At 37.9% G+C, this 16574-nt stretch overlaps 2 protein-coding genes across 2 annotated transcripts; one reads left to right on the plus strand and one right to left on the minus strand.

Annotated features, from left to right (window-relative positions):
- Positions 1–2751: 2751 nt before the first annotated feature.
- Positions 2752–3087, plus strand: LOC127899247 (uncharacterized mitochondrial protein AtMg00820-like). The gene has a single exon (XM_052432585.1). The coding sequence runs from the start codon at positions 2752–2754 to the stop codon at positions 3085–3087; it is 336 nt and encodes a 111-aa protein (XP_052288545.1).
- Positions 3088–8776: 5689 nt separating this feature from the next.
- Positions 8777–10249, minus strand: LOC127899248 (uncharacterized). Its single transcript, XM_052432586.1, has 3 exons — positions 10118–10249; positions 9704–10027; positions 8777–9616 (listed from the first exon to the last, which is right to left on the minus strand). The coding sequence occupies exons 1-3, from the start codon at positions 10247–10249 to the stop codon at positions 8777–8779; spliced, it is 1296 nt and encodes a 431-aa protein (XP_052288546.1).
- Between the last annotated feature and the right edge of the window lie 6325 nt (positions 10250–16574).

Here is a 16574-nt window from a genome sequence, read left to right on the forward strand (position 1 = left end):
GGCCCGTTTAATAAGACTACGGCGTCGTGTGGTCAGTTGAATAATTACATCGAGGTTGCTGATGTTTTTCTAAACAGCAAAAACTGAATAATCCAATGAAATTACCCAAAAGAGTCTCACGTCCGGTTTGATAGTAAGATTGGACAGTAAACTTAAAAGTTATAACACTAAAATATTTAATAAATATTAATTATTATAACCTAAAAATTATGTTGATTTGATCCACCAATTGTATGATAAAAAACTTGTAATATCTTTATTGTTTTTGAAATTTTATTTTATAAATATAATTTAATTTTCTACAGTAGCTCTAGCATGTAGCTCTGAATACCAAACAAGGGTTCAATGGCATATTTTGAAATTCAGATGTCCAAATTTCAATAAACAAAATTGGTCTTGTGATTGATGAAATATGATTTATGGATAAATATGGTATCATCATTTTTGTTCATAAGATATAATATAAATTCTAAGATGACCATTAATTATTCTAATGGATCATATTTGCTTTTAGAAGCTCTTTCTACTAAATAAAGAAAATTGTGAAAACAAACACTTCTCAGAATTAATTACAACAATTGCTGAGATTGGATATGATTAGAGGTGGCAAAAATATCCGCCCGGTCTGGACCCAAACCATACCCAGGCGTTGTGGGTCGGGTATTACCCGACCCGAGTATGAAGCCGGGTCAGTCTTGGGCATCACTTGATAAACCCGGAACCCGAATTTTATTAAAAAATATATATTATTTTAAATATTTATATTTATTTGACTCATTTATTATACATATATAAAGTTTTAAACACTTAAAGTTTATTTTTTTATGTCAAATTTTATTGAAATAAATTTAAAACTTATAAAATTACGAAAAAATAAAAAATATATACACATATAATATTAAAAAATATAAAATTCGGGTACCCGGATTAAAACACGGCCCGGACTTGGACCCGAATATGTTGCATCCGGGCAGGGTTTGATCATTGCAATACCTGTCACGCTCACTAATTAGATTGGAACTGCTACCAAATATTTCGGGGACAAAAAAGAAAAAGAAAAATTCTTTTCCACCTAACATGAAACGCAAAACTGATAACAAAATTACCGATAACTAGAACATCCTCACACTAGCACATTAAACATCAAACCAATAACATGCTATTGGTAATTAAATTAATTGTTGTCAATCCAAAAAACAAATAATATATCCATCAATGCATAGAATGACATAAATTTCAGTAATAAATTTACAATTTGAGTCAACTGAGTTGTTTGTAATTGATAGGCAGAATGAGAGATTTGATACATACAGTCTGTATTCTTTGTACGGTTTATCTTGCAATAATTTCATTTAAGACTCAGCATGTTTCAATTGAAATACAGAAAGGTAAATTAGTTAACTAATTCAGCGGTGTCCAAAAATATGTGTATAAGATAAGAAATAAAAAAGGGACGAAGTATAAAACTTCCCAATCACAGCTAAGAACACGTAAGGACGACGGATATCTTAATTGCAAAGCTCTTACTTCAAGAAAGCTTGTTGGAGCTCGTCTGGGATTGCAAGAACAACTGGCTTTGAAAGTCTGGTAAAAGGAACGTCGCATCTGAACTGGCTTTCCCTCTGGCACCTTCATACTTCTTATGTCTTGCTATGACGCGAACAAATGGTTTATCAGGCCATCGGTAAGAGTCATCAATACACGTTCTTTAATGACAGCAGTATGTCTTGGACACATGATCAATTATCTTTTCATTAATGGTCCAAAGTTTGTCCCATTCCATAAGATTAATTTTTTTAAGCTCCTTGCAAAAATAAGAATACAAAAGTGAATCCTCCACTTAGGTGATCTCAATACATAACATATTCAGTAACTACACAAATAAATAAGAATAGAAAATGCTTGAACTATTAAAATCCTTTTAGTCAGCTACATTGTTTTACCTGTTCAAGAATAAACTGGCCACTTGTAGACCTCTGCGCACAATTCCTTGGACAGTAGGAAAGCGAGGGTCATCCCATCAATCAACCTTTTCGTTTTGTACAAAACAGAGAAGCTTGTGCTTGCTGAGAAGTGAGTTCACCATATTCAGCCGGCTGAACTCATAAAGGTGAACCTTTCTCACTTCTAAATCATCCTGAATTCTATGGTATTGAGCATTGCGATCATGGTACTCACTAAATCTAAGTGCATGTGTTATTCATTCTTTTGTATCAACAAAAGGACAAGCAAAATCATATGTTGGGTATATCTTGTACTTGGACCCAATTCAATGGTGGGGAACAGGATTACAATGTGTTAAGGAAGCTCATAATGTGTAAAAGCAGTCAGCTCAAGGTTAGCACGTGGGAGAATTTGCTGAGCTAAAGTTAGTTAAGTAAGCAACGCCAGCTCAGCAAATTTAGTCAAGGCTTACTGAGATTTTATTCTGATTGTTTTCTTTTCCGTTAACAATGTATAAAAGGTGTGCTTTGTACTCATTTGATGATTAAGAAAAGAAGAAATAAAATCCAGAATATTCTCTGAAGTTTTCTCAGTAAAACAAAGTAAATTTTCTTAGTAACCAAACAGTACAGATCAGTAGAGTTTACGTTTTCTTTCATGGTATCAAAGCATTCCTCATCAACCATACCATTATCACCAACACAACAACAAACTGAATCACAACCACAAAATGAACCACAACTATCTACTTCCCAGCACATAAATCAAACTCAAACCAGAAACCTTCCTTCACAATCATCACATTCAATGGTAACCAGATCAAAATCTGGAATCTTCAAGCCAAAAGTTTACATAACCACCTTAACCAACAAAGAATCCAGTACTGTTCAAGAAGCTCTAAGTGATCAGAATTGGCATCAAGCCATGAGAGATGAATATGAAGCTTTGCTTAGGAATGAAACATGGTCATTGGTACCATTTTCAGAGGCATACAAGGTTGTTGACAGTAAATGGGTGTTCAGAATCAAACAAAACACATATGGGAGTGTAGCTAAATACAAAGCCAGGCTAGTTGCAAATGGTTTCCGGCAAACTGAGGGTATTGACTACTTTGAGACTTTTAGTCCAGTGGTAAAGGCTTGAACAGTAAGAATTATTTTTAGTTTGACTGTGATGAATAAGTGGAAAATAAGGCAAATGGATGTCAATAATGCCTTCTTAAATGGAGAGTTGACAGAAGATGTTTACATGCATCAGCCATCAGGTTTCATTGATGATAAAAAATCCAGCTTTGTATGCAAGTTGAAGAAGGCCTTGTATGGCTTAAAATAAGCTCCTAGAGCTTAGTATGACAAGCTGAAAAACTGTCTAATAAGTAATTGGGGTTTTCAAAATTCCAGAGCTGATACTTCTCTCTTCTTCAAAGAGATTCAAGGCTCAATAATACTTGTTTTTATATATATGGATGATATACTTATTACAGGACCTGACAGTGGAGAATTAGAGAAGTTTATCTTAGAATTCAGTAAGACATTTGCTTTAAAGGATCTAGGAATACTATCATACTTTCTGTGGATAGAAGTCACTTATGCTGATGATTGTATGTACCTATCTCAGAGAAAGTATATTAATGATCTCTTGTCTAAGGCTGATATGTTGGACTGTAAAGGGTGTGATACTCCTATAGTGATTGGACTGAAACTTCAAAAGGAGGTTAAAGGTTATTTAGGCCAGTATGTTGAGGATGCAACCAGTTACAGAAGTTTGGTTGGAAGCTTGCAATATTTGGTGTTAACCAGACCAGAGATAGCCTTTGTTGTACACAAACTCAGTCAATATGTGACAGCTCCAACATTGCAGCACATAATGGCTTGTAAACGAGTTCTAAGGTACTTAAAGGAAACCATGGATTATGGTCTAAAATTTTCAGCTGGTGGGAAAATGGAAATCACAGGTTTTACAGATGCAGATTGGGCATGCGATATTGATGACAAAAAAATCTATAAGTGCCTACTGTATTATTTTGGAAACAATCTGGTGTCATGGTCATACAAGAAGTAATCTATGGTGACAAGGTCTAATGCAGAAAGCGAATACAGAGCTTTGGCTTCTGCAAGTGGAGAAATAGCATGGATTCAATCCTTGTTCAGTGAGCTGAATATAAGATGTATCTCAATACCTATCATCTGGTGTGACAACATGAGTGCAACGAAGTTAGCTAAAAATCCAGTCTACCATTCACGTACCAAACACATTGAACTGGATATGCATTTTGTCAGAGATAAGATTTAGCAGAGGAGCTGGAAATTCACTTCATTCCAAGTGAAGAACAAATAACTGATGTCTTAACGAAACCTCTCACATTCATTCATTTTAATTACTTTCGAAACAAACTCAATGTGCAGCCATGCCCCTTGAGTTTGAGGGGGGCTATTAAGGAAGCTCATAACGTGTACAAGTAGTCAGCTCAAGGTTAGCACGTGGGAGAATTTGCTGAGCAAAAATTAGTTAAGAAAACAATGTCAACTCAGCAAATTTAGTTAAGGCTTACTGAGATTTTATTCTGATTGTTTTCTTTTCCGTTAACAATGTATAAAAGGTGTGCTTTGTACTCATTTGATGATTAAAAAAAGAAAAAATAAAATCCAGAATATTCTCTGAAGTTTTCTCAGTAAAACAGAGTAAATTTTCTTAGTAACCAAACAGTACAGATCAGTAGAGTTTATGTTTTCTTTCACAATGGTAATAGACTAGATCTCGAAGAGATTTATTGGGATCTTGCATGTCTAACTTCCCACGAAGACATCACTGCAAGCCCCTTTCAGATCCTGCAATCATCTCCTTTCACAATTTCATATTCTGCTCTACACTATTTTTTCTGCATTTTGGTTCAAACCCATCCATCCTTTGTTTCTGCATTTCCTCACGAGTTGTGTCACCCATATAAGCCTTTCTCTGACAAATCAAATTCTCAGCCATATCCATCAAATCCAGGAAGTAGTCCGAAGTGTACGTTACTATTTCATACTTGATGCCCAATATCTCAATATCATTAAGAAGATTATCCATAAATTCATTGTTTTCTTTAGAAGGATTTTTATCATCGAAACGCATAATCGGTTGACCTTTATTAAATTAACGATAATTAACTTGCCAGCTTCATTTGCATTCCAACCATAGAAATTGGTAGCCCGACCAATGTAACAGAGGAGGACATAAGTTCCATGCAAAGTTGACTTACATCACAAAGAAGGCAAACCATGAATACACAATATTCTTACCTAGTTTATAATTTTCTTTTATAAGCTAAAAAATAAAGCAAAATGTTATTAAAGAACAGAAATTTAAAAAGATAAACACGAAGATTGGAAAATCATGCCAATATCATATTTAAAACTATTGGCTTCAAGATCAAATCAAGTAAAAAAACTCAAATTGGAGGACTTCACCAAACTTACAAAAAGGGTTTCTATCTACTAAAGTACCCAAATGAATTACTTGACTAAACAAACTGATAATTAAATGTTTGCCGCTGATTTTGGGTTAATGAATAAAAACCACAAAATCAAGCTAAGAACAATAAATTTGTTTATTGTCGGGGAGCGGGGTGCCTCACTTGTTTGGCTTGTGCAGGTTGTTTAGGCTTTTTGTGGAGTGAAGGAGGATTGAGATGGCAGTAAATATGGCGAGAGTCTGACTTCAGGTGTAGAGGGATGGTGAAAATCGTCTTAAACCTGCAAAACAGCAAAAATAGAGGTCAGAGGTGGAGCCAGGGGTGGCCGACGACCACACTCCAACGCTCAAGTCAGAGTTGGGTTATCTCACTTTGGAGAGCTTGCCAGCTCTCGGTAATAGAGGTTTTGAGGTTGAAGAAACCTTAGTTTTTTGTGGGGTTTGTGTGTGTGTGTTAACTTACTTGATAAAAATTAAACCTAAGTATTTATATGGTGTACCCTGGTCGCCGTGCCACCTGACACTATTTTAAAGGCGTTCTCTGCTGTCATGTCAGGAATATTCTTATTTTCATGCGTATGACGGCTTAGGTGTTTCAAAAATATGCGTAGAGAGTAAATTTCTGGCGTATTCACGTGTTAGGCATAGTGGAGTGGTCCCGCGTACCTCTGTAATTCCATTGTAATTTTACAGGCGTGGCAGGAAAAGTTGGTGGTCCCAACTGTCATAATATCAAACTTTTGGCTAATTCACTGGCTTGACAAGCGGCTATCTCATCTTTTGTAGCACGAGATTTCCTCACTGATTCCTTATTTTTTGGCACGTATTCAACCGATCTTTTTAAGATTTGGGGCCCATCTATCCCTTGACATTTTTACAAAAAACTTTTTATACCCCTACATGGTGTACCTGAGGTACCCCTACAAAAACTTTTTGTAGCACGAGATTTCCTCACCGATTCCAATTTCTTAAATATCGACACACGACACTTCATCATTGGCCTCATGTTTCCTTCCCAAACAACATCCTGCTAATTTCTTTGTGGCGAATGTAATTGAGGCACAAGAAACTCTTGGAGGAATTGCGCATGACACGTGGCGATTTTTTTTTAAACACTGAACTGATGCTTGTCTTCACGTTTCTCCAGCTTCTCTTAGGAAGTGGTAACCGCCTGACACATAATTTGAAAATAAACACTCCTCTACAAAATGAATTTGACTTATCTCTTTATAAAGTACGATTTGTCATGTTTAATTGAAACTTGTTCCACTCCTTTTATGTTATCACTTTATTTTGAAAATCCCAAAAAATCTCTCATCAAGTTTAATTGCTTCCAGTGGCTTCTCCTTGCTCCTTGGCTTTTCATCTTTTCCTTAGCTTTATTTCTCATTCATTTTTGGCTTTTCGTCTTTTTCTTTAGCTCGTCTTCTCCTAGGCTCAATTAACATTCCATAAACAGGTAAAAAATCTTCATTTACTTCCCTTTTTCCTTTTTTTAAAAATGCCTTTTCATGTCTCATTTTCCCTGGTTTCAATCTTCTTTTCCATTTCTTTCTTTTTTCTTCTTTCTTCTTTCAGTCAACTCTCATTTTCCTCTTTTTTTTCTTTTCTTTCTTTTTCTTTTCTCTTTCTCCTTTTCCTTCCCTCTCGGCTGCACTTCTCTTTACGCGCTTTCGGCGGACTCTCGACGATTACTGCAGCGATTTCCAGTGAGATCTCTTTCCGGCGGGTTTGGCGCGGTACTTCTCTCCCCCACATTATCTTCTTCACTTCTTTTTCTTCTTCTCTATTTTCTTCTTCTTTTTCTTCCTTTACTGCGTTTTCTTTGGCTTTTTTTAACACATTTATTTTTATTTTTATTATTATTATTATTATTATTATTATTATATATGTATATACATATATTTCACCTTGCAGTACATGTTTTTTTTTTACTTTTTTTTTATCCAGACTTCTTTTTTTTAAAAAAATCTCTAACAGGTTTCATTGTTCCCATGATAGCCTTTGCACAACTTCATCTTTTAAGCACTTTCTGGCGATCCACAACTTCTCTTGGCGGTTTACAATCTCTTTATCCACAAACTTACGTTTTTTGGCGACTTAAATTTGCTGCTCTCGGTGAAAGTTAGGTATGAATTTTTATATCTATTTTAGTTTTTTTGTTTTGAAAAATATTATTGTGGCATTGTTTTTGGATTTCATGCAAAGTGTTGGTACTTTTTCTTTTTGTTTATGTTTTTATTGGTGGATGTTGGTGTTTGGCTTTTGATGGATGAGGTCTGAAGTTGTGGGGGCATGTTTTGATGTGAAGATTTTCTTTTCAACTTGTGTCTTGTGTTTTTAGGGGAACAAGATGGGGAGAAAAATAGTTGGGATAAAGGGTCAAAATATTGTTGATGATTCGGGGGGTGAAAAGGCCCCATGTTCTGAGTCAGCCCCTTTTGTGTCCATTAGTGATGATGATGGGTCTCCTTCGGGTAGCCCCAAATTGTCCCGAATTGATCCTTGTAGTAAATTTAAAACTAGGGGGAAGCAACTGGTTAGGGCAGACCGTAAGAAAACCCGTGCAAAAAATTCAAGACCCAAATCTCCTACCCCCGTCATCATTCCTGAACCTCCCCTGGTCTCCCCTTATGTCTTTGTAGCTCGTAGTCTCTATTCACTAGGGGGTAGGCCAGCTACTTTTAGAGATTTAGAAAGGGTTAAAGCTAAATATAACATACCTACTTCTGTCCGCCTTAGGGTACCTCGCAAAGGCGAGCGCCCTAAGCACCCCCATTTTAATGGTGTAACCCTTCATATTGACCTTTTCGACTTAGGTCTCTGTTTGCCTCTTCAACCATTGTTTAGAAAAATGTTCACTGAGATGCATATTGCTCCCGGAAAGGTATCTTTACCCAGTTGGAGATTGCTTACAGGTTTGAAGGTACTGTGGCTGGATGTATTTGGGAAGGATAATTCTTATAAGATCTGAGGGGGCTTTATCAGTTGAAGAAGTCGGCTGGTTTATCCGTATCTTATTTTGCTACTTGGGGGTTCACTTACACATGTAGGGTACCTTAAGTACCTTTCATGGCTTTACCACATTACACACATAGTAAAGAAAATATCATATAGATAAAGTGAACGATAGGGTTTAAGACATTGTCCTCATGTTAGTAGTACTTCCTTAACATTGCGGCGTTCCAGGGATGCTTGGCGATTGTTTCATCCATATGGACTAGCCTGTACGCCCTCGACCAACGGACTTGTCTATGCGATATAGGCCTTCCCAATTTGCTCTGAAAGAGCCATCCGAGGGTATCCGGGTGTTCTGAGTTACCCTTTGTATGACTAAATCCTCTATCTTGAATGATCTGGAGTGTACCATCTTGTCATATTAATCATCGATCAGACAGTATTGTGCAGCTTTATACTTTAGCCTCCTTACTTTACTCTTATCTGAAGGCAGATCACCACTCTTGAGGTACCTAATGATTAGTTGCATCCAGGGTACCCCAGCGGTTATCGACCCTACTTCTTCTAGCTTAGGTAGATTAACATTGAGTGTAGGTATATACTCAATAGTGATTGGACCAACCGACTGAGTTGTACAGAATGAAGCCATTTTGGCGAGATTGTCAGCTTCAAAATTTTCTAATTGTGGAACTTTTTCCATCTTGACCTCAGCAAATTGGGATATTAATTCTCTGGTTCTCCCGAGGTACCCCTTCATATTTTCTTCGTTAGCCTGATATTCTGAGTTAATTTGACTGACCACAAATTGAGAGTCACTCTTGATGCGGACCATTTTTGCACCCAAGGCCTTCGACATCCTTAGCCTCGCTATTATTGCTTCGTACTCGGCCTCATTGTTTGAGGCCTTGAACCCGAATTGCAAGGCATAACATGGCTTCACTTCACCCGGATTAATGATTATTACTCCCACACCACTTCCGTGCGAGTTGGAGGAACCATCATTATAAATTTTCCAAGCATGCTCTTCTTCAATAGCTGGTGTGGTTTCGCTCGGGTACCCCAGGATCTCCTCACCCCCAGAGTCATTGGCGAATTCTGTGATGAAATCGGCAATGGTTCGGGCTTTAATAGCTGAGCGTGGCTTGAAGATGATGTCGAACTCACTCAATGCAAGAGACCAGCGAAGAAGTCTTCCAAATATGTCCAACTTCTGGAAGATTTGCCGAAGAGGAAGGTTTGTTACAACGGCAATGGTGTGGGCCTGAAAATACAGCCAGAGTTTTCTTGCAGAGATAATTAAAGCGAAAACCAACTTTTCTATGGCGGGGTACCTCTTTTACGCATTCACCATTGCCCTACTAGTGTAGTATATAAATCGTTGCACCCCATCTTTATCTTCTATAAGCAACAGCGAGCTAGTGGCGTGCTCGGAAACGGTGAGGTACAATAGAAGCACTTCTCTAGGCTTAAGCTTGGCGAGCAACAGCAAATTAAAGAGGTACTCCTTTAGCTTTTGAAAAGCCTCTTCGCACTCAGCGGTCCATTGGAGCTTCTTTCCCGCTTTTAAAGCTTTAAGAAATGGCTTACACCAGTCTGTGGCCTTGGAGATGAAACGACTCAAGGCGGCTATCTGGCCAGCTAAGCTTTGGACTTCTTTGATAATACTTGGTGACTTCATTCCAAGAACCGCTCAGATTTTGTCGGGGTTAGCCTTAATTCCCCGATGTTGCACCATGAATCCAATGAAGTTACCCGAAGTCACCTTGAATGCACATTTCTCAATATTTAGGCGCATCTGATGCGTTCTCAAAATATTGAAGGTGTCTCTAAGGTGCCCAGCGTGATCACTGGCATACACCGACTTTGTTATCATATCATCAATGTACACTTCCATGGTACGACCGATTTACTGTTTAAAGACCTTGTTCACCAAACGCTGATAGGTGGCACCCGTATTCTTCAAACCAAAAGGCATAACCTTATAGCAGTACAACCTACAATTGGTGATGAAGGTCGTTTTATCTTGATCGAGCTCATACATTGGAATTTGGTTGTACTTGGAGAAAGCATCCATGAAACTAAGCATCTCATATCCCGTTGTAGCATCAACCAGCTGGTCTACCCGGGGAAGTGGCAAGCTATTCTTCGGGCAGGACTTTTTTAAATTCATGAAATCTACACACATGCACCATTTTCTGTTGGACTTCTTAATCACGACAATATTTGACACCTAGTCGGGGTACACCGCCTCCCTAATAAACCCCACAACTAGTAATCGGTCCACTTCTTATTCAATGGCGTCATAGCGTTCCTGGTTGAAAATTCGATGTTTTTGCCTAACAGGCCTATGATGTGAATCGACATTGAGCTTGTGACAGGCGATATGAGGCTGGATACCCAGCATGTCCGCATGAGACCAAGTAAACACATCAAAGTTTTCATTTAAAAAATCAAATAAGTTGCTCTTGGTTCTGGTTAGGGAGGTTGGAGCCTACTTTGACCATCTTGGTTGGGTCATTATTACAGATCGAAACAGACACAAGATCATCAACTAGTGCTCATCGATTTTCATCTTTCGGTATCCGAGGATCCAAGGGTACCTCAACTTCTCCCATTGATGCTGAATTGGGACTTTGGGGTACTTATGGTGCCCTAGAAGCTATTACGTCTATTTCCATTGGCCCAGCTTCTTGTGGCGCTTGGGGTACCTGGGAATTCGTAGACCGTTGAGCTTTCTTACGTGCAGCTCTCCGGCGTCTAGCCAGTGCTCGCTTGGATAGGCTGGTAAATGGCCTTGTGCTAATGGGGTACCCTTCCAGGAACATATTGGTAGCAATTTGATAACTCGCTTTCGAGGCGACGAAATAACACCCTTGAGCTAATTGCTGATCCCCTTTGATTGTGATTATTTCCCCGGCGATTGGAATATTCATGGCGAGGTAATTCTTGAAGATTACCATTTTAAATATTGTTAAAAATGGTCTTCCCAAGATGATATTATAGGCACTGTGATGATCAAAAATAAGAAAGTCGATCATATGGACCACCCGATACGGTACCTTGCCGATTGTAACGGGAAAAATGACGATACCCTTGGGAATAACCATGTCTCCTGCAAAACCGATGAGTGGCCTGTCACATGGAGGTGTCACATGAAGTAATCCTTGGCGATTCAATTAGTAGCTGATCTAGGGCGCTTTTAAAGATAATGTCCACAGAACTGCTAGTGTCTACCAGAGTCCTTGCTACCTTACCGGTGGCGACTTTTAGTGTTATAACCAAAGCATCATCATAGGGGTATGAGACACCTTTTGCATCTTTCTCTGTAAAGAGAATAGAGACAGGATGGTCGAGTACCTATGGTACCTTAAAGTGGTTTTGACAAGCGAAGTAGGGGTAAGTCCTCCTTCTATTATCTTGCTTTGATAATTAACTAGCCTCCCGCATATCAGCCACAAACTCTTTGAGGTACCCACTCAGAATCAATGACTCAATTTCTTCCCGCAAATGAAAGCATTCGGCGATGCTATGGCCTAAATCTTTATGAAACTCACAATATTCCAAGCTACGCTTCATATTGGGGTATTTCTGAATTAGCTTAGGTGGGCAAAGCATCCCCGTATCCCGAATATGGTAAAAAATTTATTCTGGAGATTGATTCAAATGATGAAAAGAGTCATATAAGGGTTTTTGTGGCGCTTCCCGTTGTTCAGGCAGTGGCAGCTTAACATGTTGGGGTACCCGGGTACACCAGGAATATTCAACCTCTCCCACGTGGGGTTGGACGAGGTGGGTTATGTACCCAGGGTACTCGAGAGGGTACCTGAGGTACCTCGGCTCTCTTGGGTTTCTCATTGCTTTTCACGACTTCGGCTCTGTCTTCCTCATGCTTCAGGTAACACTTCTCGTCCATTTCTATTTGTTGCAGAGCTCGAGAACGAGCTTCCCCATATGAAAGAGGGCGGTGCTTTTGAAATGATCGCCATAACATCCCTAAACGCAAATTCTTTTCAAAATGAGTGAGAATATATTGGTGACCAAACGTACCATTACGCAACACCTTTTAGTAGAAGCGGGTTACGTACTCGACTAGAGACTCCGATTCCCATTGCTTAATGAAAGCATGCTCGGAAGATGTTATGTCTTGGGAGGAAGCATAACTAAACTCATGAACAAAATCTTTTAGGAGCTGGTCTAAGGAGGATACATTACTTGACTTCAACGATCCGAACCATGATTTGGCTGGTCCGGTGAGGGTATGCGGGAGCATTCGGCACATAGCATTGTCGCCCACTCCTTTAATCAGCATCTAGTCACGATACAATCAGCATGTTCCACGGGATCCGAAGTACTCGAGTATTGTTGTATTTGAGGCATGGTGAACGCTTCCGGGAGAACCGCTGTTCGAATCTCTATGGTGAACGCTTCCAGGAGAATCGCTGTCTGAATCTCTATGGTGAATGGCAAGTTATATGTTATTGGCACTAGAGCATTGATGGGGTTTTGTTTTTTAAAAAAGAGCTTCACTTGAGCTTCGGGGTACTCCATTTTTTCTAGGAACTCGCAGGGTATTCCAAGTGCACCTGAGGATGCTACAGTTGTTTGGGAAGCTCTTTTGGCATTCAACTTGTGCCGGAGATCTTCATGGGCTTTTTGTTTGCGTTTGGTACCCTGGCTACTACGAGAATAACAAGAAGCAGTGGAGTGTTCTTCCCGAGAGCTGCCGATTTAAAACTTTGAACGGGTGGCTAATGGGTCGTGCTTTGGTCTACTTCCCTCCGGTATTTCAGATCTTGGTATGATCTATTTCTCACCGCGTGGAGGCGGAACATCTTGAGTTACCGAGGAAGTGGCTGCCTCGGGTACCCGAGATCCTACGGCTTTGAAAATCGTGTGAGCTAAATCCTCAAAGTGTTTATGAGTAACGAGCTCATCGTCGGGTTGAATACCAGTTGATTGCTTAATAGATTTGCCTTTCTTTAGGCGGGATGCCCTCCTTGTCGAGTCACCCTTCTCATCACTGTCGTGGTCCTCGGCTCCATCATGACCTAGCATTTGGTTATCAGCAAGTAAGTCGGGTGCCATGGTGGTGCAAGCACATGTACTGACAAGCTTAGCACCATGTGGAGGCTTTTTACGCGTGTCCCCACAAACAGCGCCAATTGTTTGAGGCTAAGTTTTGGTCAATGAATAAAAACCACAAAACTAAGCTAAGAACAATAAATTTGTGTTTTTTTTCGGGGAGCGAGGTGCCTTACTTGTTCAGCACGTGCGGGCTGTTTAGGCTTTTTGTGGAGTGACGAAGGATTAAGACGGTGGTGGATATGGTAGGGATTTGACTTCAGGTGCAGAGGGCTAGTGAAAATCGTCTTAAACCTGTAAAACAACAAAAATAGAGGTCAAAGATAGAGGCGGTGGTGGCCGGCGACCACACTTTGACGCTCAAGTCAGAGTTGGGTTATCTTAGGTTGGAGAGCTTGCTAGCTCTCGGTAATGGAGGTTTTGAGGTTGAAGAAACATTAGTTTTTCGTGGGGTGTGTGTGTGTTAACTTGATAAAAATTAAACCTGAATATTTATATGGTGTACCCCGGTCGTCGTGCCACTTAAAGCTATTTTAGTGGCGTTCCCCGCTGTTATGTCCTGAAAATTCTTATTTTCATGCGTATGGCGGCTTAGGCGTTTCAAAAATATGCGTGGAGAGCAAATTTGTAGCGTATTCACGTGCTACGCGTAGTGGAGTGCTCCCGTGTACCTCTGCAATTCTGTTGTAATTTTGCAGGCGTGGCAGGAAAAGCTGGTGGTCCTAACTGTCATAATATCAAACTTTTGGCTTATTCGATGGCGTAACAGAGGGTTGTCTCCTCTTTTGTAGTACGAGATTTCCTCATCGATATTTTTTAGATTCGGGGCCCCCCTATCCTTTGACATTTTTACAAAGATTTTTTATACCCCTACATGGTGTACCTGAGGTATCCCCTGAGAACCTAGGGTATATGGGGTACCTAGGGTACTCAAAATACCCGAGGTAAGTCAATTTCTTAAATATCGACACATGGCACTTCATCATTAGCCTCATGTTTTCTTCCCAAACATTAAACATGAAAAATAAAGGCAGCAACAGATCATTTATACCCATTTGACAAGGAAAACGCAGGAGTAGAGCCCGAGGTATCAGTTGGTATCAAGAAACCCGCAAGCTTGGTAGCAGCAATAACCGATAGCGGAGGGCTATCAGCCAAAAATGCTGACATCTTAATCTCCATAGCTACCACCTGCACTATCAAAGCACCAAAGTCAAAATTTTTAAAAATAATTAACTAAAAAATAATAATTTAAGAGCTAGGTTCGTGGAATTTCTCTTACTCGCAACAAGGAATTATCTAAATGTAAAACTAACGCTACAGCCCATACGATTAGATTAGAATCCTTTAAAAGCTAAGGGTGAGTTGAAATTTCAAAAATTACAAAATAAATTAGTAAAAAAATAAATAAAACTTCAATGAAAAACTCACTAGAGCAATGAAAAGTTATATACATTATTTAACAAATTGAATAATAAAATTTATAATCAAATCAAAGCGATCGGTTTTTATTACATTATGTTTCAAGAAATTGTATGGAGAACCAAACAAAAAAACAACAATTTCAGTACTAGTAGAAAATGACGGCAAGATAAGCGGCCTGGTCGCCAATGAATGATGGCGATAGGGGCAAAAAATGAGTGGCAATGGTGGCGACATAAGTTTGAATTTAGAGAGAGGAGCAAAGAGCAAAGTGACGAGAAACAGGTTTCGTGATCCTGTGTGATCAATTCTATCGTAATAGAAGGGTAAATACTTCGTAACAATATGCCACTTGTCCAATTAAATATAACTTATTTTTTAAGTCTACAACACGATAACATACACGCTAAAATACCGAAAAACATAAAATACAATATACTATTATATTGTAAGTTAGAACAGTAAAGCATTATAAACTTTAGTGATGTAGTTTGTAAAGTAAGTTAATTTGATTTTATACTTATATGATGAAAAAATTTAGTATATATTTATTAATTTTTTAAAAATCATTATTTAAAAATTATAATCACTATAAACTATTAATTTTTATTTCATAACTACTTTTTTTTACAATAACTGTAAATTAAAAGTTACAGTACATCAATTTCAAATAAAACATTGATAATCTATTGATATCATATTATTAAATCATATGACCTAATAATATTAGATAATTTTTATGTCTTTATATAAGTTTTGTCATATTGTTCTAAGTAATTATAATATACTGATTGACACTAAAACATATACATTTAACAAGGATAAAATTTTCAATTTTTTACTTATTGTGTCAATTAATACGCCATTATTATTAAATTATCTTAACACTCCCTAAATATATTTTTATATTAAATTTATTTTTAATATGCTAATTTTATTTTAATTTTATATTGTAAATATATTTTAAGAATAAAGAGGATTTGGAACTGAAAGAGAGAACAAAGAAGAATTACTAGAGTCATTTGGAATGCATTATTAAATAGATGATAATTAATAAAAAATAAATAAAAATAAATAAATAACAAATGACAAAGTGTGATAGTCACAGGTAAAGATGGCCAATGGGCCGGGCGGCACGTGTCCGTACAGAACGGCACGGCACGAGCACATTTTGGTGAGGCACGAGCATGTTTCGGTGAGGCACGAGGCACGGCACGGCACGCACGTGGGCCGTGCCGGACCTAGAATTTTAGGCACGCAGGCCTTAAAACACGGCATGATTAGAGATGGGCCAAAGCACGGCAAGCGAAAAAGCACATAATAAGCACGGTTCATTAGTGGGCTAGCACACGGCCCGTGAGCCATTAATAGCACGTGGGCCAAAATATATCTAAGTAAATTTTTTTAACAAAAGGTAAATATAAAATGTTATGAAATTAAATTACAATATCTTGAAATTAAATGTTTTAATATATTTTTTAGCATAGACTTTTAAAAATTAATTTAAATCATTAAATCTTAGTTTAAATAAATATTCTAATCTTTTATGTTTATAATTTATTAAATGAATAAGTAAATATCATGATTTTAATAAATAAAATTATAAATATCATAATTTTATTTATGATATTTATTAAATGAATAATGTTATTTATGATATTTAATTTTATTTATGATATTTATTTAATTATTTATTTATGTTTATAATTTATTAA

The sequence above is a fragment of the Citrus sinensis genome, chromosome 8, assembly GCF_022201045.2.
Source record: "Citrus sinensis cultivar Valencia sweet orange chromosome 8, DVS_A1.0, whole genome shotgun sequence".
In the NCBI taxonomy this organism is placed as follows: domain Eukaryota; kingdom Viridiplantae; phylum Streptophyta; class Magnoliopsida; order Sapindales; family Rutaceae; genus Citrus; species Citrus sinensis.